Genomic DNA, 17,374 nt, shown 5'->3' with positions numbered 1-17,374 from the left:
ACCATGCTGGAAATTCTGCCTACCTAGTGTCGTGAGAATCCCAATCTCCCGGCTACTTTGGCTTGGCAGATTCCGAGGCGTCTCCAATCACGGCTTCCCAGCAGCGCCGGCTTGCATACGCATACCTAAATTGTACATACTGCTCACGCAGCGCATAGTTGACGCGCAGGAAGATCTCGCCACTCTAAAAGAGAACATCCCATTCTTGCAGACGGATCTCACTCAGCAGCGGGTTGACGCACGATAATCGATACCGAAAAGGCACGCTAAAAGTTGCTTCTGATGCCTTTGATTAAGAGCGGCCTTTGCGATCTATGTCCGTTTCTACATGCATACGTGCGGTTTTCTGCCGGCAAGCCTTAGCTCCGAAATTTACCAGCGACGATCCCCATATCCGCATGAGGTAACCGCCCTCGCGAGAAAGACAGCCGATCCTGTAGCTGCAGTCATAGGCCGATCCTCCTTTTTGAACCACAAGAAGATCGAGGCGGAGATGGCCACTTTGGATAACATCAGCAATGGCTTAATCCTCCATCTACCATTGGGCATTTGATCAAGCCCGCTATATTAAAACGCACCGCGCTGCTCCCCCCCGCGCTTTTTGGCTGATCACGAAGGAGTAGCAGAGTTTGCAAAAGCAGATTAAGTAGATCCCTCTTGGTTTCATGTACATCTTCTCCTATTCGCCGAGATCTTCAGGATTCAAGCTAGGCTCAGTGGCGCACTCGATTGGCCAAGAGTGGCGGCCGCCTGCATATGCTCGTAAATTGCGACTGTCCAATATCGCCTAAATGGCCGTCGTGCGACTCGACGTACAGTAGGGAGACGACAGCCCCTTCGCTCATACGGAGCAGTGCTTGCCTAAAAGCAAATGAAGTCTCAGCAATGCGATATGAAGGAAATCCATATTTTATGAGCAATTGATCCTTACCAAAACGTCTGAACGAGGGCTAACTTGCTAGGCAAACGCCCTACCAGAATATATCGGCACTTTTGAGTGGGGACATCCATCCGATGCTTTAGCTACTCCGCCGCAGCGGTACCACTATTACCTGGAAGTAGATGCTAGCACTGTTGGACCGCAGAAGCCTCGCAGCTCCAATGAGGAGGATAGTAACAGAAACTCATTGCTGCTCAATGGATTCCAAGATTCTCCGCTGCTGCCATAGGTGGTGAAAGTCACCAAGAGCCTGGTTTTCTGTACCAGTGGGATGGCTCCACCCTTTGGATGAGCTGCTTCTTCAGGTGTACATACAGAGTACCTACTAATGTACTTACACCCTTCGCCTTTGACATACTGCTGGGCGGAACCCGTAGGTGAACAACTCGCCGTGCTTGATATTTGATCGGCTGCATCCGCATCCCTAGATTCAGGGCTTTGAGATTGAGCGTGAAAATTACTTCGCAGCGAACCAGCAATCAACGAACGAGGCTGTGTCTTTGAAGGGATGAGCGGGATGAACGGGCCTTGGGTTCCGCGAGACCATGTACGTTTCAAAGGAAATCATTGCTAATATCACATGTTCCTGTATATCAAACATTTCACACACAGAAAAGTGGCTGATGTTCATTTTCTTTCATTCCTGATTTTTTTTTTATCTTTGGTTATCTTTTCGCCCTTTTGCGTACTAATTTGCTAGTGACGATAGGAGGTATTGTACACCATACATAAGCTCTACTAGTTTGGTTAGAGTGTCTTGGCTGAATAAAGCTGCTGGAGATGTCAATGCCATACTTATTGTACACGGTGGAAATTTATTCTACTACTAGTATATATTAGAAATCCTCTGTCTTTGCAAAGATCGACAACTTAAGCAGTATATCATGTATTCATGCTACGTTGGTGGAAAGGGGAGCTTTGTGAATGCAAGCACTTTACACAACTGTTACAGATGCATATGCACTTAGCCTCCTGCAGATGGCGTAGGTAGGGAGACGGACCAGCGTTACAAAGTGGATTGGTATTAAGTGAGGGGGAAGAGTTTTTTCATTCTTCCTCTTTCGACGATAGATGCCCTTGTGATGATGCCCGTGATGAACAATTCTTGCTCTTGGCGGCCCTCACTGCCGGTAGTTTTGGCTTGGGGGCGTGAAATCGCTGACCTGTGTGGGTCGTCCCATCTCAGGGAACTAGCAGTAGTGGCTCCGTATTGTGTCCAACGACGAGAGGGAACCACTGGGCCGCGCTAACGCGTCTGCGGCGGAATCGTAAAGACAGAACGGCCAAAAAAAATTGAAAAAAAAAAAAATTGATGAGAGGCGGTGGATATTGCGGCTCGTTGTCCGGAGAATGAAAATTTTCAAAGCAAATTTTCTCTCTTTTGGTTGAGCGTTGGGTGACGGATTTGGCGGAGAGATGCCGAGGATTAAGTATGTGACTGCATATGCATGCATGGATCTTGCCTTTTTCTTCTTGTGACGGGCGTAGAGATATTACATGATGCATGCATGTGCACAATGCTGCCTGTGCAGAACAAAAGCTACTACTACTACTTTGCATGTGCACACGCATTAAAAAAAACTTATAATTCCCAGCACTAAATGCTTAAATCGGTACTATTCATAGCACAAAGCCGTGCACTAAAAATCTGTTATGGTGTACTACTACGGCAGTGCAAAAAGGAAAAAGTGGGGGAGCGCCATTCTCTCGTTCTAGAAGATTTCCTGGTTTGGAAAGGTCAGACGAAAACGAGGCTGAAGAGCTCTCCCAAAGAGGAAACAATGCAAATTGAACCCTTGCTCCGTATTTTTGTGGCGTTTGCTTAAAGGCGGTGGGGAAGCTTTGCTCTACAAATCCGCCGTTTTTTGTTTTTCTTACGTAGCAAACGTATGTATTCTTTTTGTGATGGAGCTGCAGCTCTACTGGAGCATTGAACGTGATAATTGATTATCAAGTGATATGCAAACTTCATGTGACTCTCATTTGTTATTCCCACCTTCTTATACCTTGTGTGATTCTTAATCGTAATGTGACAAAGGGAACGCAAAACTCTCTGAAGCACCGAACGAACGACTAAGCGTGTCAGGGCGACTAGTCTCATGGCATGGGGGGCCTTTACATCCGCCCCATCGGGTCTAAGACTTTGTATCAACTACGTAGAGCTTCCCGTACGCCGGAGCTTCAAGCGCTTTTGCCGGGTCGTTATATGGAACCTGTTCATCCCACTCCGTACATGCAAAGTATCCGCGGCAGGGAACAAGAGGCGTCAAACATTTGTCCTTGCATTACTAAGAGGCCCTACCTTAAACCCCCCCAAGCTAACATCAAAGATGTGTATGTATAGTAGATATCTTTCTACCAAAGGTAGTTTGTTCGGGCACGATGTATCTACTCCGCACTTGGTGCCAACCCAAGTCCCATTAGATCGGGACCCCAAAAATATGAGCCACAAAGGAATGAAGGGCAAAAAGGGCAATTTGTTACATGCTTGTACGCGTTTGCATCTCGGCGCTCCTGGAGCAATCTCGTATAATCCGAATCGTGCTGGTGCAGCCGACTGACTGCAGGCAGCAGCGTTTTATTGTCTTTGGGGAAATGATCCAAAAATGCGCAATTGTGAACCTCCATAAGCCTATTACGGATACATGCAGAGCATTTTTGCACCGTTCGCTTCTTTCGTCACACATGCAGATAAAGGAAGTGGGAAATGGTATACCGAGTGGCTGCTACGTGGGGAGCTGGCGTGAGGAAAAAAAAAAGCGGTCTTCCCGAAGCATCCATATTGACCCGTAAGCTTGTGGAGGACAGAGAAGAAAAAAAAAAAAACTTCCTTTGCCGATTGGTAGCCGCCATTCCACTATTAAAAAAAAAAGAGCGGTTTCCGCGGTGAAAAAGCAATATATTTTTTCCCCTCTGTGGTGCCACGAAATGTCAGTGCGTCGTGACAGCTTTTACCCTGTCGGGCTTGTCATCTACTACCCCCATGCCACTAATAGTATAGCAATATGCAGCGTTCACCGCTGTTGAAGATTCTGATGAATAGCGTCGTGCATGTATGTACAAGTGTGCATGCTTGATGTAGCCTCGGCGGGTGCCCAAAGCGGCAGTGCCCATTGGGGTGTCTCTTTTGCGGCTACAGACTTTGAGATGGCCTTGGTGTATCTGCGCTATGTTGGTCAAATAAGCCAAGTTGCTGATAAAACATGGGCAGCCGATTAGAGTAATGGCTGCGAGACGGTCTCATGTTATACTAGCAGTAGCCAAATCAATGGTCGACGGTAAACTTTACGGGAATGAGAGGTGCGAATACTTGCAGGTATGCGCGCATACTCCATAATACGATGAGCAAGGGCGTTCGTAGCGGGCGAATACCTGGGTAGGTGACGATTATTAGGTAGCAAGGATGTCGCTTGCAGCAGAACCCGGCAGCCATGTTAGCTGCACAAGCATTCCCCATGCTGAAAGACAATAGCCGCCGCCACGACACGCTCTCATAATGGCTAGCAACGCGATGAGGCAAACGCCAGCCAGACTCGTCACCCCCAGCCGCGAGGTAAAAGGACGCCTCCGGTCTCCGGGGTTGTCGCGCGCGTGCGACCCCGAGAAGAATAGCCGGAGCGCCGGGCCACCGTCAGCCACGCGCCTAAAGCCCGGCGGTGGCCGGCACTCCGTCGGCCGTGAGCCATCAGCGCCGTGTTTCCAGCGTGTGCGTGCATGCGTGCGTGTGCAGCTGCGGTTGAGGCAGTAAGATTCCTACTACTGCTATCAGAAGCTAATCCATCTCGACTCAATCCGAATGCCTTCTCACGGGAAGGAAGCACGTGTGAGTATGCCGATGTACTCCGTGCATAGCTTAAAAAGCCACTACACAACGTTATTGCCTCCCCTCATTTGCCAAAAATTTTCTTCTCTCCCAATCGCGGAGATTCTACCACGAACTACTACTGTATGGTTCGCAGCAACGCCCCTCTAAATGTATGTGCATACGTTCGGGCCCGGCTTGTTGCGGGTGCCTCGCTGACGCATATGCGTACATATACTATGTAGTAATAGGCAGACTGGCATGTCCGTCTGCCAATTACATTAGCTAGTCGCCGATTCGAGGCGCGACCATGTGCTACTGCGTCGCGTCTGCCCCTCTACGGAGCAGCTCAGGCTAGGACATGTACAATATGTATGCAAGAGCGCGATACGCCAGGGGCCCCATTGGACTGGAATCTCGGATCAGGTCCCCAGGTGCGTGGGGCTAAGCGTCGGCCTTGCATCGGAAAGGCAAGTTGAGCATGCTGCAGATGATTGATTATAAGCTCGGCGCACTCGTGCAGCATAGGACAAGTGTCAAGATGAGCGTGAAAAATGCCTTGAGATTTAGGCCATGCAGTGAACGCTGCCATATATGATGGCCACACGGACTCTACAGCGATGATATGTGAATACTTGATAGTAGTGGCAGTATCGGCAACTTCCTAACATGACGAAAAGAAAATGACTTTTTTCTTTCGACAGTCCCACCTTTGAGTGATTGGGTGAGATTCCATAATCTAGCACAAGTTTAGATATAGTGTACATACTACTAGTAGTAGGTATTGCAATACATAAGCCAGATTGTCCAAGATACTGCTATACTAGGTAGTTGTAGTGGCTACCTACTTATGGGAATGCCGGGGGAAAGGAGGATGCACTACTCATAATTCGTATGCAGTTTCTTCTAGCAACATCAAAGATTTACAAGTGCTACATGGTCATACACCAACTGCAACACGCAAGGATCAAGCCCCATTAGATACAAAGATGAACATGGACGCGAAAAGGCCACGGTATAAGCGGCAGCTATTGGATACTAACGCCATTCCGATTTCGTAGCCACATAGCGTAAAAAATGCGTGGGGCCTTGTGAAGCCTGGTCAAGCCGAGTCTAAAGATGCTGAAGCCTGTTCCTTGTCATGTCAAGCCAAGCGTTGGCGTTTGCTCAACTTTGGGCAAGTAAGCTTTCAACTGCTGCGGAGGGGTCTAATGCCTAACTACAGAGTAAGTATTCTCGGGCTTCGGTGATGTCGCATTCGCCTCTAATTGAGCTCTAGGATGCAGCTAGGCGACAGGCGCGAGGCGTGGCTGTTGGAAGAAAAAAGGCCTCTTTGTTGGACGCCATTATTAGAGGGGCGAGACTGCTGTGGAAGCCCGACTAGTTGGCAATGACGTCTAGCAAGCGACAGTACGCCAATGAAGCATCCATATCCACTGATTCTTTAGTCCAGACTTCTCTGTTGCAAAGTACTGCCTAGTACATCCCCTAATCGTACAGCTTAGAATTATGTTACTAGGAGCTTAGAATGGAGGAATTGGACACCGAGCATTGGTGCCTGTACGCAGTATCAACGAAGCTAGAGCATACTTGCGAATATCTCGCATAGAAGAACCCTTCCACCCAATTGTGCAAGATTAGCTACGAGTACTTTTGCAGCCCATTGGCCCTATTCTAAACTCCGTCTGGCTCCGCCAATTGGCAAATCGTGGCCCCAAGTCTCGGTCCAGGCGTGCTAAATGGAGCAAAGGAGGAGCCGAGAAAAAAAAAATCGTTGATGCATGTGAGGGAGCAGATTCGAGCACGGGTTGCCAGCACGAGTAGCGGTACAAGCAGTAGGTGGTAGCAGTACGTACATGCGGCGTCGTCCGCACTTGCACTCTTTACGGAGCCAAGAGTGGTGCTCCGTACCTGCCGTATGTATGGACTATTACGAGAAGGTGGCCAACCAAGGAAGGCGGTCCCCGCAGCTTGCCGAGTCCAGGCACGCCGATGCGGAAAAAATGAGAGTTACGGTGAAAAATCGAGGGCTCGCAAAACTTCAACCTTGCAAACACCGACGATTGAAGCGACAATGCATCTCCAGTGCCTCTGATCGTGCCATTCGCATCGAATTGCTTTGTCGAGAGACGTTTTCGGGCCCGGCACGACGCCGGCGTCTCAGATATGGTTGCATAGACGGCTTCCTAGGGCCCTGTTGGCCCTAGGGAAGTCGTTTCTGGTGATTTGACGATGGAATACCACCCCCGAGCTGCGAGCTTGCCCATGCATTGTTCAGCTGGTGTCGATTGGCAATATTCCCTCCGATGCTCTGCATGATAGCATAAGAATACTGTTGCAATGGCCAGCAGCCATATCGCTATTTACTGCGCCAATCGCTCAGTCCGGTCTTTCTGAGGCCATATCCCTTGGAATGCCATCTCCCTGAGGCAATGCCAAATTGTGCCAGTGATAGGAAAGGCTCGGCGTCAGCTGTCGTGTGTGCTAGCCTATGAGAGCTCTTATCGGTGATGAAAGCAGGACATGGAGAAACGTACTGGTACTTTTTGCCCTATCACAGCCTGGCTGACAATGCAGCATAAATTAGCCACGACGCCACCAGTCAGATAAGGCTAGATTTCAGCTGAGCTCTGGCAAGCTGCGGGGATCGTCTCGAAACAAGACCGAATAAAACGTACGATTTCTTCGGTGGTCTATGATCCGCACTGCGGCCTCGAGTAGCCATTTTTTTTTCCCAGCCCAGCAGACTACTATCAAATTCGTCTTCAGGCATGCGGAGGGGGCCAAAACGAGGCGGAATGAGACGGCTGCATCGGTGGTGTTGGGGGGATGTTTTCCAAAGGATGTGCGGCGCCTCAACATGCAGCATCCTTCGACTTCCATACCGACTTTTGCTGTGCTTCCCACCAACTTGGCACTGACATAATATCATTTGAATGAAAAACGCTTGACCCCCTTCGGTGCGATCCCCAGATCCGATCGGAGGAAGCAGATTGCGAAAGTTGCCTCGGAGCACTCCCTCCACACAAGAGTTTCTAGGCCTGGCGCAATTTTATCGAGCCAATATTGCCGTCAGATCTAAGGGGTTACTAGTGTGGCCTCGTTGGCGCAAGCCAGTCGCCGATTCTCTGCCAGATGACAAGTACTACAAGTAGATTTCAAAGCTAGCCGTCCGGCCGTGGCTGTCTGCAAGCCGTGTCCAGCTACTGCAACCAACAAAAAGCCTATTGCATGAAATGAACAAATCCTCGTGGCCGTACTCTATTATGTATCCACGGCTGCCGGTCCAAGAACTACCAACATCTACAAGATGTGCAGGACCACACATGTTTTGATAACTGTACTTACGCTCCTTCATCACGCACATCCAGCGAAAGGACGTTCTCCGTAGTAATGTGCGTTTCCTATTTTGGCATCATGACATACTACCCCAGGCCAATTACGACTCTGTTCTCCACAACCCGGCTTCATTTCGAATACGGAGCACAAAGTGCTACTGCGGAGCTGCAAAGTACCGTCTTTCGGCCTCCTATCTTTTGTGTCGAGCATTCTCCCGGCTGCGAAGCCTAGAGAACAAATACAAGTCATGGCCATGGCTACCATTGGCTCTCCTCATCGCCTTACAGCATATGGCAATCACGCCGATGGCATTCGATGCGACGACTGCTCCCGATTACTCCGTGTTTTTTTACGAGCTACGTTACCAGCTGCGTCCCACCCGCATATTGGTACAAGCATGGCGCCCCCTTCGCTTCTGCCCGCATCTGCGGCTAATAAGCAGGGAACTGGGACGGGCGTATCAAATTACTGTGCAATCAAAGGGCTCTTCTGCCAGCTCGCCTGTTCCCGCTTTGAGCAGCTGCCCCGAATGCGATTAACGACACGAAACGCCCCGTTTCTCCGAAGCCTTTCTCCTGACTTGCCCCTTGCCATCGAAATCTCGATTATGGACGGGTACGGAGCTGATGGATACATTGAATGAATGAGCTTGCTTGATCACGCCAAGGCACCGCAAACGTGTGTGTGCTGGTGGTACTACTGCTACTAGTTTCAATGCATAATGCCATGGCCCATGAAAGTGCTAGCACTGTTACGAGTTGCCGTAGCACCAGCTGCCTTGGGGCCCCTGGCTACGATTAATCACCTTGATACATGCTAAAGGGAGAGTCCACCCAAAATGGTGCTGGCTGAGCACGAGCATAACTTTGAATAATTGCTTCTTATATCTCGTGATTTGTCTTCCAACTGCTTCCCTACATACTGGATTGCCGTCTGTCTATCCCTCAAGCCTTCAAATCCACGAGCGGACAGGGAAGCCCCCAGTCGCTCCCAGGAGACACCATGCCGTAGCACCTCATCTCAACCCTAGTCAAGCAGAGACACGGGGGCCCGTCCCGCCTGAAAGGGAAGGGTGACGACTTAAGCGGAAGACCTGAACTAACACCGTTCGTTGACGAGGCCCTACCTGTACCTGAGCATCCGATGGACGAGGATCCCTCTGTGACCGCGACTTGTCCAGAATCCCGCTGATCCAGAAGCCAATCTCGCTTTGTCCGGCAGGTTTGGCGTCTATGATGGCTATTCTTGTCTCGCGGATGGCACGTGCAGACTCACGGCCCAGCTCCCTGAACTCTAGGGCTGCGTCGATAGCCTCTGCTCCAATAGATATGCCTGTTTGCTTTCATATCGCTGCTATTATTATTCCGTATTACTCCTGCCGTTACTAACATTTATACTAGTAGGGAGTACGCAGTATTCGTACGTAACAGTGCTCCATATTGCCACGATAGCGATGCCCTTCAATTGAAGCCACGTTGGATCTCCTCCATCGTGGACTGGATACGTATGTATGTATTCCTAGGGCTCCTAGTCTAGTCAATCGAGACTACGAGCTGCGCAAGGAGTGTTTGTAAGGGTCTCTTTCACCCTCTCAGCTCTTGATATCGTGGGATTCGGGACCAATGGGACATGCAGGCGGAGCAGCCGGGCCCAGCCTCACCGGCTATCCATGGCTCACAGTCTCTGCTCAGTTGTGTTCTGACTGCTGACACCGACGCTTTCTCACCCCTTGGCTGTACAACGCATTTCTCGCCACTACGTCGGTGAGGAGCTGATGATGCTACTTGTGGTACCTGTCTCCATATATATCCCGAGACGAATGATATGAGCTGTCCCTTGCATATTTCCTGCTGCAAGCTCACACGGGGAGGTCATTAGTAGTAGTATTTTGTAAGAGGTTGCTCTCTGATCACATCAGCATCGTATAAAAAAAAACGGAGGGATTTTCAAGATTGGGCATTCATAGAGTCCACTTGTCTGTAGCTCAATAAACCAAGGATACCGTAGACACCGCTATAATGGGACATGAATCGCTTACCTATGCTTAAACTACAATCACCGCCATCTATTTTCAGATTCCGTGAAAGTGCCTCATCTATGTAGAATAAGCTCTGCTATTTTAAGATATTGTAACTCAATTATTAAGGTCTGTTTTTTTTTTTTTTTCTTCAACTTCGCTTCGCTTTAGGGTTCTTCGCTTTGCTTCGTGTTATAGAGACGAACAAGGGCCTGGCCCAAGATGTCACTCTCGCTTATACAACCGAGAATAAACAATATCAATAGTCGTCTATACACCTAATTATAGAAATATCCAGAAAGTTTGCACATCCCTGAGCTACCATGAAGTAGATAGTTGGACATGCTACCAGCAGGGGCTGTTCTACTGTGTGTTTGTTTTATGAAAGATGAGGGAGACGTAGGTGTAATATCCAAATGAATTAGTGTCAAGTCTTGTACAAGGCACATTTGTTAGGACCAAGCTGTTGTCATAAAGCCGAAGAAATTTTGTGCTAAAAGAGAAGTTATGCCAGTTGTTCGACATTGTCCAGATGGCATTTTCGAGATGCTTCAACTATTCGAAACGTTCAACAGAATGCTTCTCTATTCTGTAAGAAGCTAACCTCCTCAAACAGCTGAAATACCGTCAATGCTTGGTAATGATCAGAATAATTCATATATTACAAGAGTTATTCCATATCCAAAACCAGACAATGGATAGCAGTCACGTAAACAGTTCACATAATGAAAGTTATCAAATCTCGCAACTTTTCCTTGTATTATCAAATAACGGCGCTGTCCTCATGTAATGAAAGCACTCATCGAGCGCACCCTTTGTTTTAATCATCGTATTCGCGCTATCTCCCCTCTAATAGGATTCTAAATACATATCAACCCAACTCTTCCGCGAAGAAGCGACGCTCACGTCCTCCTTTTGGTCGCTTTGTCGCCTCCGCATAAGGCTGTACCACGCTCTAAATATTCAAACTCGCCTCTCTAACATAGAGAAGGAGAACAAAGGCAACAAGAAAAATAATACATGCGGTGTAGAAAAGAAAAGGAAAAGAAAAATCTAGCCAACTTTCGGGTTCTTTCCATCGCCCAAAACACAACAACGCCAGCCATGCGTAAAACCGTAAAGCCAAATGATAAATATTAAAATAATGGTAGGGAAATGAAAGTAGTAAGCTGGGTTAGATCAAGCACAAGGTTCATACCGAAAAGTCTGGTATGTGCTGATGAGCGTTGCATAGTAAGCTCGCTATTGGCTATTTTTACTCATTATCCAGCCCAGTCATCCTACGCGAACAGGTCGAGAGAACGGGTCTTGCGCAATGTTTAATGCTGGTGATGATGTTGAGAGCCCTCGCTGTGTGAAGATTCGCTAGCTCTTCGAGTCGAGCTAGCTGACGAGGTATCGACCATACAGCAGCCTTGTGCTCGGCAGTTATCAACACATTCAAGGAGGCATGGTCGAATTTGTTCGTCAGATGCTCCATCGAGTGAAGATGCCGGTGCCTCGCCGTCGTGCTGATGCTTAATATCAAGACAAAACTCGGGCTGAATGGTAGCACTGTGTATGCCATAGCCATGAAGACATTTCCTGGCGCGCCTCGCCAGCTGCATGTACTTCTCTCCGCTATGTGTGTTGATCGGGAAGGAGACTTGGAGATGCATGCTTGCGACGATCTTTGTATCGGAAAGCTGCCAGACGTGAATATGATGGCAGCTGACAACTCCGGGAAGCTTTTCAATGTCCTGGCGGATCTCTGGGATGCGGATATTCTCAGGAGTGGCTTGGAGCAAGACACGCGAAGTAGCAAGAGTCAGAGGAATGGATGTCTTAAGAATAATGGCTGTAATGACGAGCGAGACTGCCGGGTCAGCATAGAGCTTGCCAGGCCAGTTGGTGAGCCATATGATGAGTGCTGTTAAAATGACACCGACATTTCCCAGCGCATCACCAATCACATGAAGCATCATGGCGTGCATACCCATGTCGGCATGGTTATGGCCACTGACTTTAGCGCCAGCCTCTCTTGGGAGAGTATGGTTGTGGCCATGGTGCACGCTAGAATCTCGTCGTGTTCTCTGCTTCTTGGGTGCTGAACCGGTAGAATAAGAGAGATTGGGTGCCTTTCCGTCCTGGAGGAGTGCTGATTCCTCATTGGCCTCCGTCTCCGAGTCGGCAAAGGGAGACTCATCACCGCCTTCGGCATGGATATTAGACGATGCAGCTCTACTAGCAGCGATAATTTCCTGTCGGAAGCTGGCGGGGTGAATGCTCATATCTTCGATACTAGTGAAGCGGGAATGACCTCTACTCGATCGGCGCTGGTGTTCCCGCCCTCTGGATTGGACAGACATTCGGCTGGCTCCGTTGGATTCGTCCCGGTTTGTAGAGTCGTCGCCAAAGTGAATACGTCTAGCCGTCTCAGGGCTGTCGGTACTAGCTCGACGGGCTGCCATAACGGCTCTCTGGACAATCACCTCTGGGAGGATATCACCAACGGCCCCTTCCTCATCAGCGAAATCACCGCCAGGGTGTCGTCCCTCTTCGACATCACAGCCGCTTCCATGGGTATGGTTATGCTCGTGCTCATGATCGTGGTCATGGTCGTGGTCGTCATGCTCATGTTCGTGGTCATGATCATGTTCATGGCCGTGGTCATGTCCGTGACCTCCCAAGACCACAAAGCCCAGCAAGTTGGAGAACAGGCCGGCACAGCCGACAATAAGAATAAGCTTGGGATTATTGATTTCGGGCGGTTCGACAAAGCGTGTCAGGGCCTCGAGAATGATGGATACGCAAAGCGCGATTAAGAAGACGGCGTTGAAGAAGGCACCCAGGATCTCGGCTCGTACCCACTGCAGGCAAGGGGTGTCAGCTGCACGTACTCACGTTTGGTCTGCATGGAACATGTGTGTTGAGACTTACGCCAAAGGTAAATTCGTCGGTTGTGGCCTTTTGCGACGCTATCACTGCCCACAGACCGATGGCCAGAGAGATAATATCGTTCAGCTGCAGACAGTTAGCATGACGTGATTGCTCTCCTGGTATCGACAACGTCGGGTCCGCGCTACGTGGAAAGCGATCGCGCAACATACCATGTGGAAGGCATCGGCGGTCAGCGCCAGCGAATGCGCCAGGAAACCGCATATCAACTCGAGCAGGAAGAAGGCCGTGTCGATGGCGATCATGACCTTGATGCGGGTGCTCTTGGACCACGCCATGCTGGATGTGCTCGGCATGGCGAACGGGAATGCGGCACCAAACTGGCGCGCCTGGTCGGGTGAAGAATTGGCTTCAGATGATCGAAGGACGAGGTCGTGAAGAGCGCAGAGGTGTTTGACAGAGGAGACAACGGAGGAGGAGAAAATTTTGCGATAAGTTGTAGGTACTTTTGTAATTTCAATTGATGCAGGTTCCGAGATCAAATTGTTGTTGGTCGCAGGTGGGGTCGCCGTAATAGCGTCCGCCCAGATGCTGTAATGCTGCAACAGCGCTGGAAGCCGCTAATTCGAAGTGGCAGAGTCTAAATTGACGCCTTGACACGAAGTGATTGGAATGCTATCCGACGAATCCAGGCCCGTGCAGGTGTTTAGGGCTTTAACCAGCGCTCGAGTGAACACGTGGATGCAACTCGTCGACGATGGTTAATAATGATGTTGATTGCAGGGCAAACAGGGCAACGACGGCATCGTCGCCACTGGGGTCAATTGACTGGGCTGAGTCCAAGGGAGGCGAGATGTTAGTCCAGCGCGCTATTGCTGCGTGTGGCCCATTAAATACCGGCAGCCGTGGCCAAGGTTACTCGTATGTACGAAGCGTTGCATTAGGCTGGGGCACAGTAAGTCCGCCGACGGTGGACTCATTCTGTCTAAGCCGTCAGCGTGGCGCCACTTGCTGGATCCTGTTCCTGAACTGGGAGGATGACTGCGTCGAGTTTGGCATTATTATCTCGCAGTTCTGCCGCCGCTTTTATATTCAGGGTTTTCACATGCTGTCTTTGAGTGCTATCTTTGAACTCCTGGCCTTGAACTCTTGCCTTTGAACTTATCGTCTTTGAACTCATGTCTTTGAGCGCTGCCAGCAATGCTCTAAAAAAAGAACAGACAAAGGCGTACACCTTCAGTACAAGTGTTTAATAGGATATGTGTTGAATTCGCGTAACTTTTGCTCAACAAAAGTCTAATCTGGCACCCTATACGAGCTTCCAACTCATGCAGCTACTGTCGGCACAAAGAGAAATATACGGCGCTATCAAATATTCTATGCATGCTGCGATCTCGTAGCATTGCATACTGTGTAGATGGCGGCACGCATGGTATGTGCTTTCCACGCTTGTTAGTGGCCAATCCTCCACAAAGGCCATCGTCAATCTGGCTGGTGGCAAAATGTTACGTCAACAGGCCGCCAAGACCCGGCTCGAACAGGCGGGAGACGATCTGGATTGAAGCCGAGATGTGGCTCTACCATCTCTTGAAATGCTGTCGCCATGTCCAACTAGGTAGTGGTTAGATGCCGGCCTGGATACTAGGAATCTATCGCACTGTCTGGTCTGGTTTACAGGGGCTTCGTTTTTGCCGATAAGATTGAGCTTCATCAGTGAACGGCTATTAATGATGTAAAGTTCTGTAACCGTTGTTTCGCTTACGTACATGACTGCTGAGCAATTATTATTACCTACTCGTGTACCGTTGCAGGTGATCCTACTGTACGACTGAGGCATATCGTAGCTAAGGTATCACAGGGTAGGCCATGATACAGTACCCGCATAACGTGCAGGATCCTTCATATTTGCAGCACGGCCGGAACAATCATACAGCACAGCCCTAGCGCTCGTGATTTACCATCTCGCCGTGCTCACCCGAGGAAGACGAGAATAATATCGCATGGGGAAAAAAGTTCAAGGATCCTATTGCTAATCAACACTTGTTTGTGTTACACCACTTGAAATTGGTACTTGAACTAACTGCTGCATAAGTCCAAGACAGAGGCCCGAGACACAAGCTGGCGAATAGCATGCTGCTCTAGCCTCTGTTATAGTAATATTTCAAGCTTTACTCTCTACCTGTCTATGCAGCTGCTCAAACCGCATCTTTTGAGGCAAAAATATTCTCGGGATGTTCTCTAGTGTTCGCAGAGGATGGGATGATTACTAGGTATGAAACACCACTTATATGAGACATGCTACGTAGAATATCCCGCCAGTTTTCAGCAGTAGCGCTGGCGCGAGGCTGCGCCTTGAAAAATTCGAACGAGGTTGCCTTTACTTACAAATCCAGTCACAAAGGAGACAGAAACCTAGCAAGCAACGTCACGGAAAATGGGTAGAAAGAGAGGGGGAGAGCCTGCTTTGTAGGTACGGAGTACACGCAGCCAAGCGCGAACAAAAAAGAATAAGGAATTTTATAGCTGCAAGCACACAACTCTACATTTACACGCACCATTACCATTGCCATATGGGCCATCTGACTTGAATACATGAGAACGCTTTTTCATAAACTTAGCCATCTTACTTCCACTTTTGTGTATTTTCATTCAATAGCTTTATCCAACAAACCATCGGTGATGGATGTCGGTTCCCAAACATATCCACGCCGGCCCATTCTTGCGGCCCTGCGGCCCTGCGGCCCTAACCCCCTATCCCCCCAAAGAGCGAATAGGACACGACCCGAGCCGCCCAGTTCCCTTTTTGTACTCCATAAAGCCTGGTATAAGGCCCAACAGCATAACAGCCCATGCAGCAATATGCCTATCAACCAATGTCATTCGATGGTTCCTGTCTCTGTCTGCCTGCCGCCCACCATCTTCTAAACCCCTGCAAGAGGCCGCACCACAGCCTTCTCGCCTGTTTGAGAGAGTAAAATGTGTTGCTGCCTCTCACTAGAAAGAGGCGGTGCCCTCTTCTGCTGCCACTGGTGATTTCTTTGAACTACAAGCCATTTTTCAAAGCCGTTATTTGCTATGCGTCCTTTTTCTCTAGTTATGGTCGATCTCCTTTGCGGTCATCGCATTCCTTCTAAGCACGTTCCGCGCCGCCTTTGCCTACTTTGAGTCTCTAGAGCAGAGAGACATGACCAGCACCAACCTCGATGTGATAAATACGGTGCCACGTGTGGCAACACTCATTTACCAGACTCACCAGCTATGGCAAGAATTTCGAGGCGTCCCGGACGGGATTTCAGGGCTTGTAGAGCATCTAAAGGCTCTTGAACCAATCTTCGCAGAGATCGAGGACCACTTCAATCAGGATGATGTCTCCGCATCGTTCAAAAATTGCCTTGACTTGTCAAAGAAGGCACATGATTCATTGGGCATAATAGTAGCTGATATGCGAGAACAGCTACAAGCAAAAAAGAGCATAAAGCGCAAATATGCTACTGTCAAGATTATGCTTAATAAGTCCGTGGTGGAGAGGCTTGAACAGAGCTTGTCTCGGTGCATGAATTTTTTGCAGTTGGCAATACAATCGTACCAGATGTGAATTTGTTCCTCTACCTTAGTCTAAGACATGGCATTCTAACATTCAAGTACCAGGGCGATGCTTCGGAAACTAAGTTCTCAAATTTCCGTACCACGGGTCCAGCCACATTGTCATGCGCATGTTCGCCAACCTCTCCCACTACTACTACATGAGAAAATGCCTCAGACTCAGACTGAGGCCGATGAATTCCTCTTCAGAAACAAAAGGACAATGGAAAGGTCTCGAGAAACAACGGATCTAGTGAAATTTGATATATCCCAATATGCGCGATTCGCCTTAGCTTACACTAATGCGACTGGTGGCTGGAGAGCACGACTGCAGCTACCAAGCTGGCTATCGACAAGAGTTTACGAATTTATATCCGCGCCAGCTATTTCAGGCTGGACATATAGCTATCGTGTATATAACGTAATCCCGGATGACTCTGAGATAATCAGAAAGATTAGGTGTGGGGATATAGTTGGTGTCCGGCAAATGTTCAGCAGCAGACACGCATCACCATTCGACTGTGATGCTGACGGCGATTCATTACTATATGTTTGTATGATCCATTTCCTATTATTTGACAATAAACTCACCATATTTAGTACGCAGCATCAAGTAAACAGTATGAAATATGCCAATTATTACTTAAACTTGGCCTCCAGCCATTACTGGATTATACCTCAGGAAATACGTCAGTATGCCTCCTTGATTTCCCTCAAGCGTATGGCTGATACCAGAATAGTATATCACCTATTGAGATTATAGCAGATGGAATGCTGTCTATAAGCAACACCCGACCAGAGAAGAATGTCCAACTGA

At 48.9% G+C, this 17,374-nt stretch overlaps 3 protein-coding genes across 3 annotated transcripts; 2 read left to right on the top strand and 1 right to left on the bottom strand.

Annotated features, from left to right (window-relative positions):
* Positions 1 to 791: 791 nt before the first annotated feature.
* On the top strand, positions 792 to 1,169 carry TrAFT101_005306 (uncharacterized protein; the record flags this gene model as incomplete). The annotated part of the gene is made up of 2 exons (XM_066127437.1): positions 792 to 812; positions 963 to 1,169. The coding sequence occupies 2 exons, from the start codon at positions 792 to 794 to the stop codon at positions 1,167 to 1,169; spliced, it is 228 nt and encodes a 75-aa protein (XP_065983548.1).
* A 7,159-nt stretch (positions 1,170 to 8,328) lies between these two features.
* On the top strand, positions 8,329 to 8,724 carry TrAFT101_005305 (uncharacterized protein; the record flags this gene model as incomplete). The annotated part of the gene is made up of 1 exon (XM_066127436.1): positions 8,329 to 8,724. The coding sequence occupies one exon, from the start codon at positions 8,329 to 8,331 to the stop codon at positions 8,722 to 8,724; it is 396 nt and encodes a 131-aa protein (XP_065983547.1).
* Positions 8,725 to 10,838: 2,114 nt separating this feature from the next.
* On the bottom strand, positions 10,839 to 13,806 carry TrAFT101_005304 (uncharacterized protein). Its single transcript, XM_024904345.2, has 3 exons — positions 13,188 to 13,806; positions 13,018 to 13,101; positions 10,839 to 12,947 (listed from the first exon to the last, which is right to left on the bottom strand). Exons 1-3 carry the CDS (start codon positions 13,329 to 13,331, stop codon positions 11,418 to 11,420), a joined length of 1,758 nt encoding a protein of 585 aa, XP_024757493.1. The 5' UTR covers positions 13,332 to 13,806; the 3' UTR covers positions 10,839 to 11,417.
* Positions 13,807 to 17,374: the final 3,568 nt, after the last annotated feature.

Source organism: Trichoderma asperellum, chromosome 3 (assembly GCF_020647865.1).
Source record: "Trichoderma asperellum chromosome 3, complete sequence".
In the NCBI taxonomy this organism is placed as follows: Eukaryota; Fungi; Ascomycota; class Sordariomycetes; order Hypocreales; family Hypocreaceae; genus Trichoderma; species Trichoderma asperellum.
The sequence above is the reverse complement of the archived record's forward strand: the minus strand, read 5'-3'. Positions and strand labels throughout refer to the sequence as shown.

What these genes read in the sequence shown, in the direction of transcription:
- TrAFT101_005304 (XM_024904345.2), bottom strand. Translation starts at nt 13,331, where the DNA reads ATGCCGAGCACATCCAGCATGGCGTGGTCCAAGAGCACCCGCATCAAG. An exon ending in CCGCCGATGCCTTCCACATG is followed by an intron (nt 13,102 to 13,187) that starts GTATGTTGCGCG and finishes AACTGTCTGCAG; the next exon opens with CTGAACGATATTATCTCTCT. An exon ending in CCGACGAATTTACCTTTGGC is followed by an intron (nt 12,948 to 13,017) that starts GTAAGTCTCAAC and finishes CCTTGCCTGCAG; the next exon opens with TGGGTACGAGCCGAGATCCT.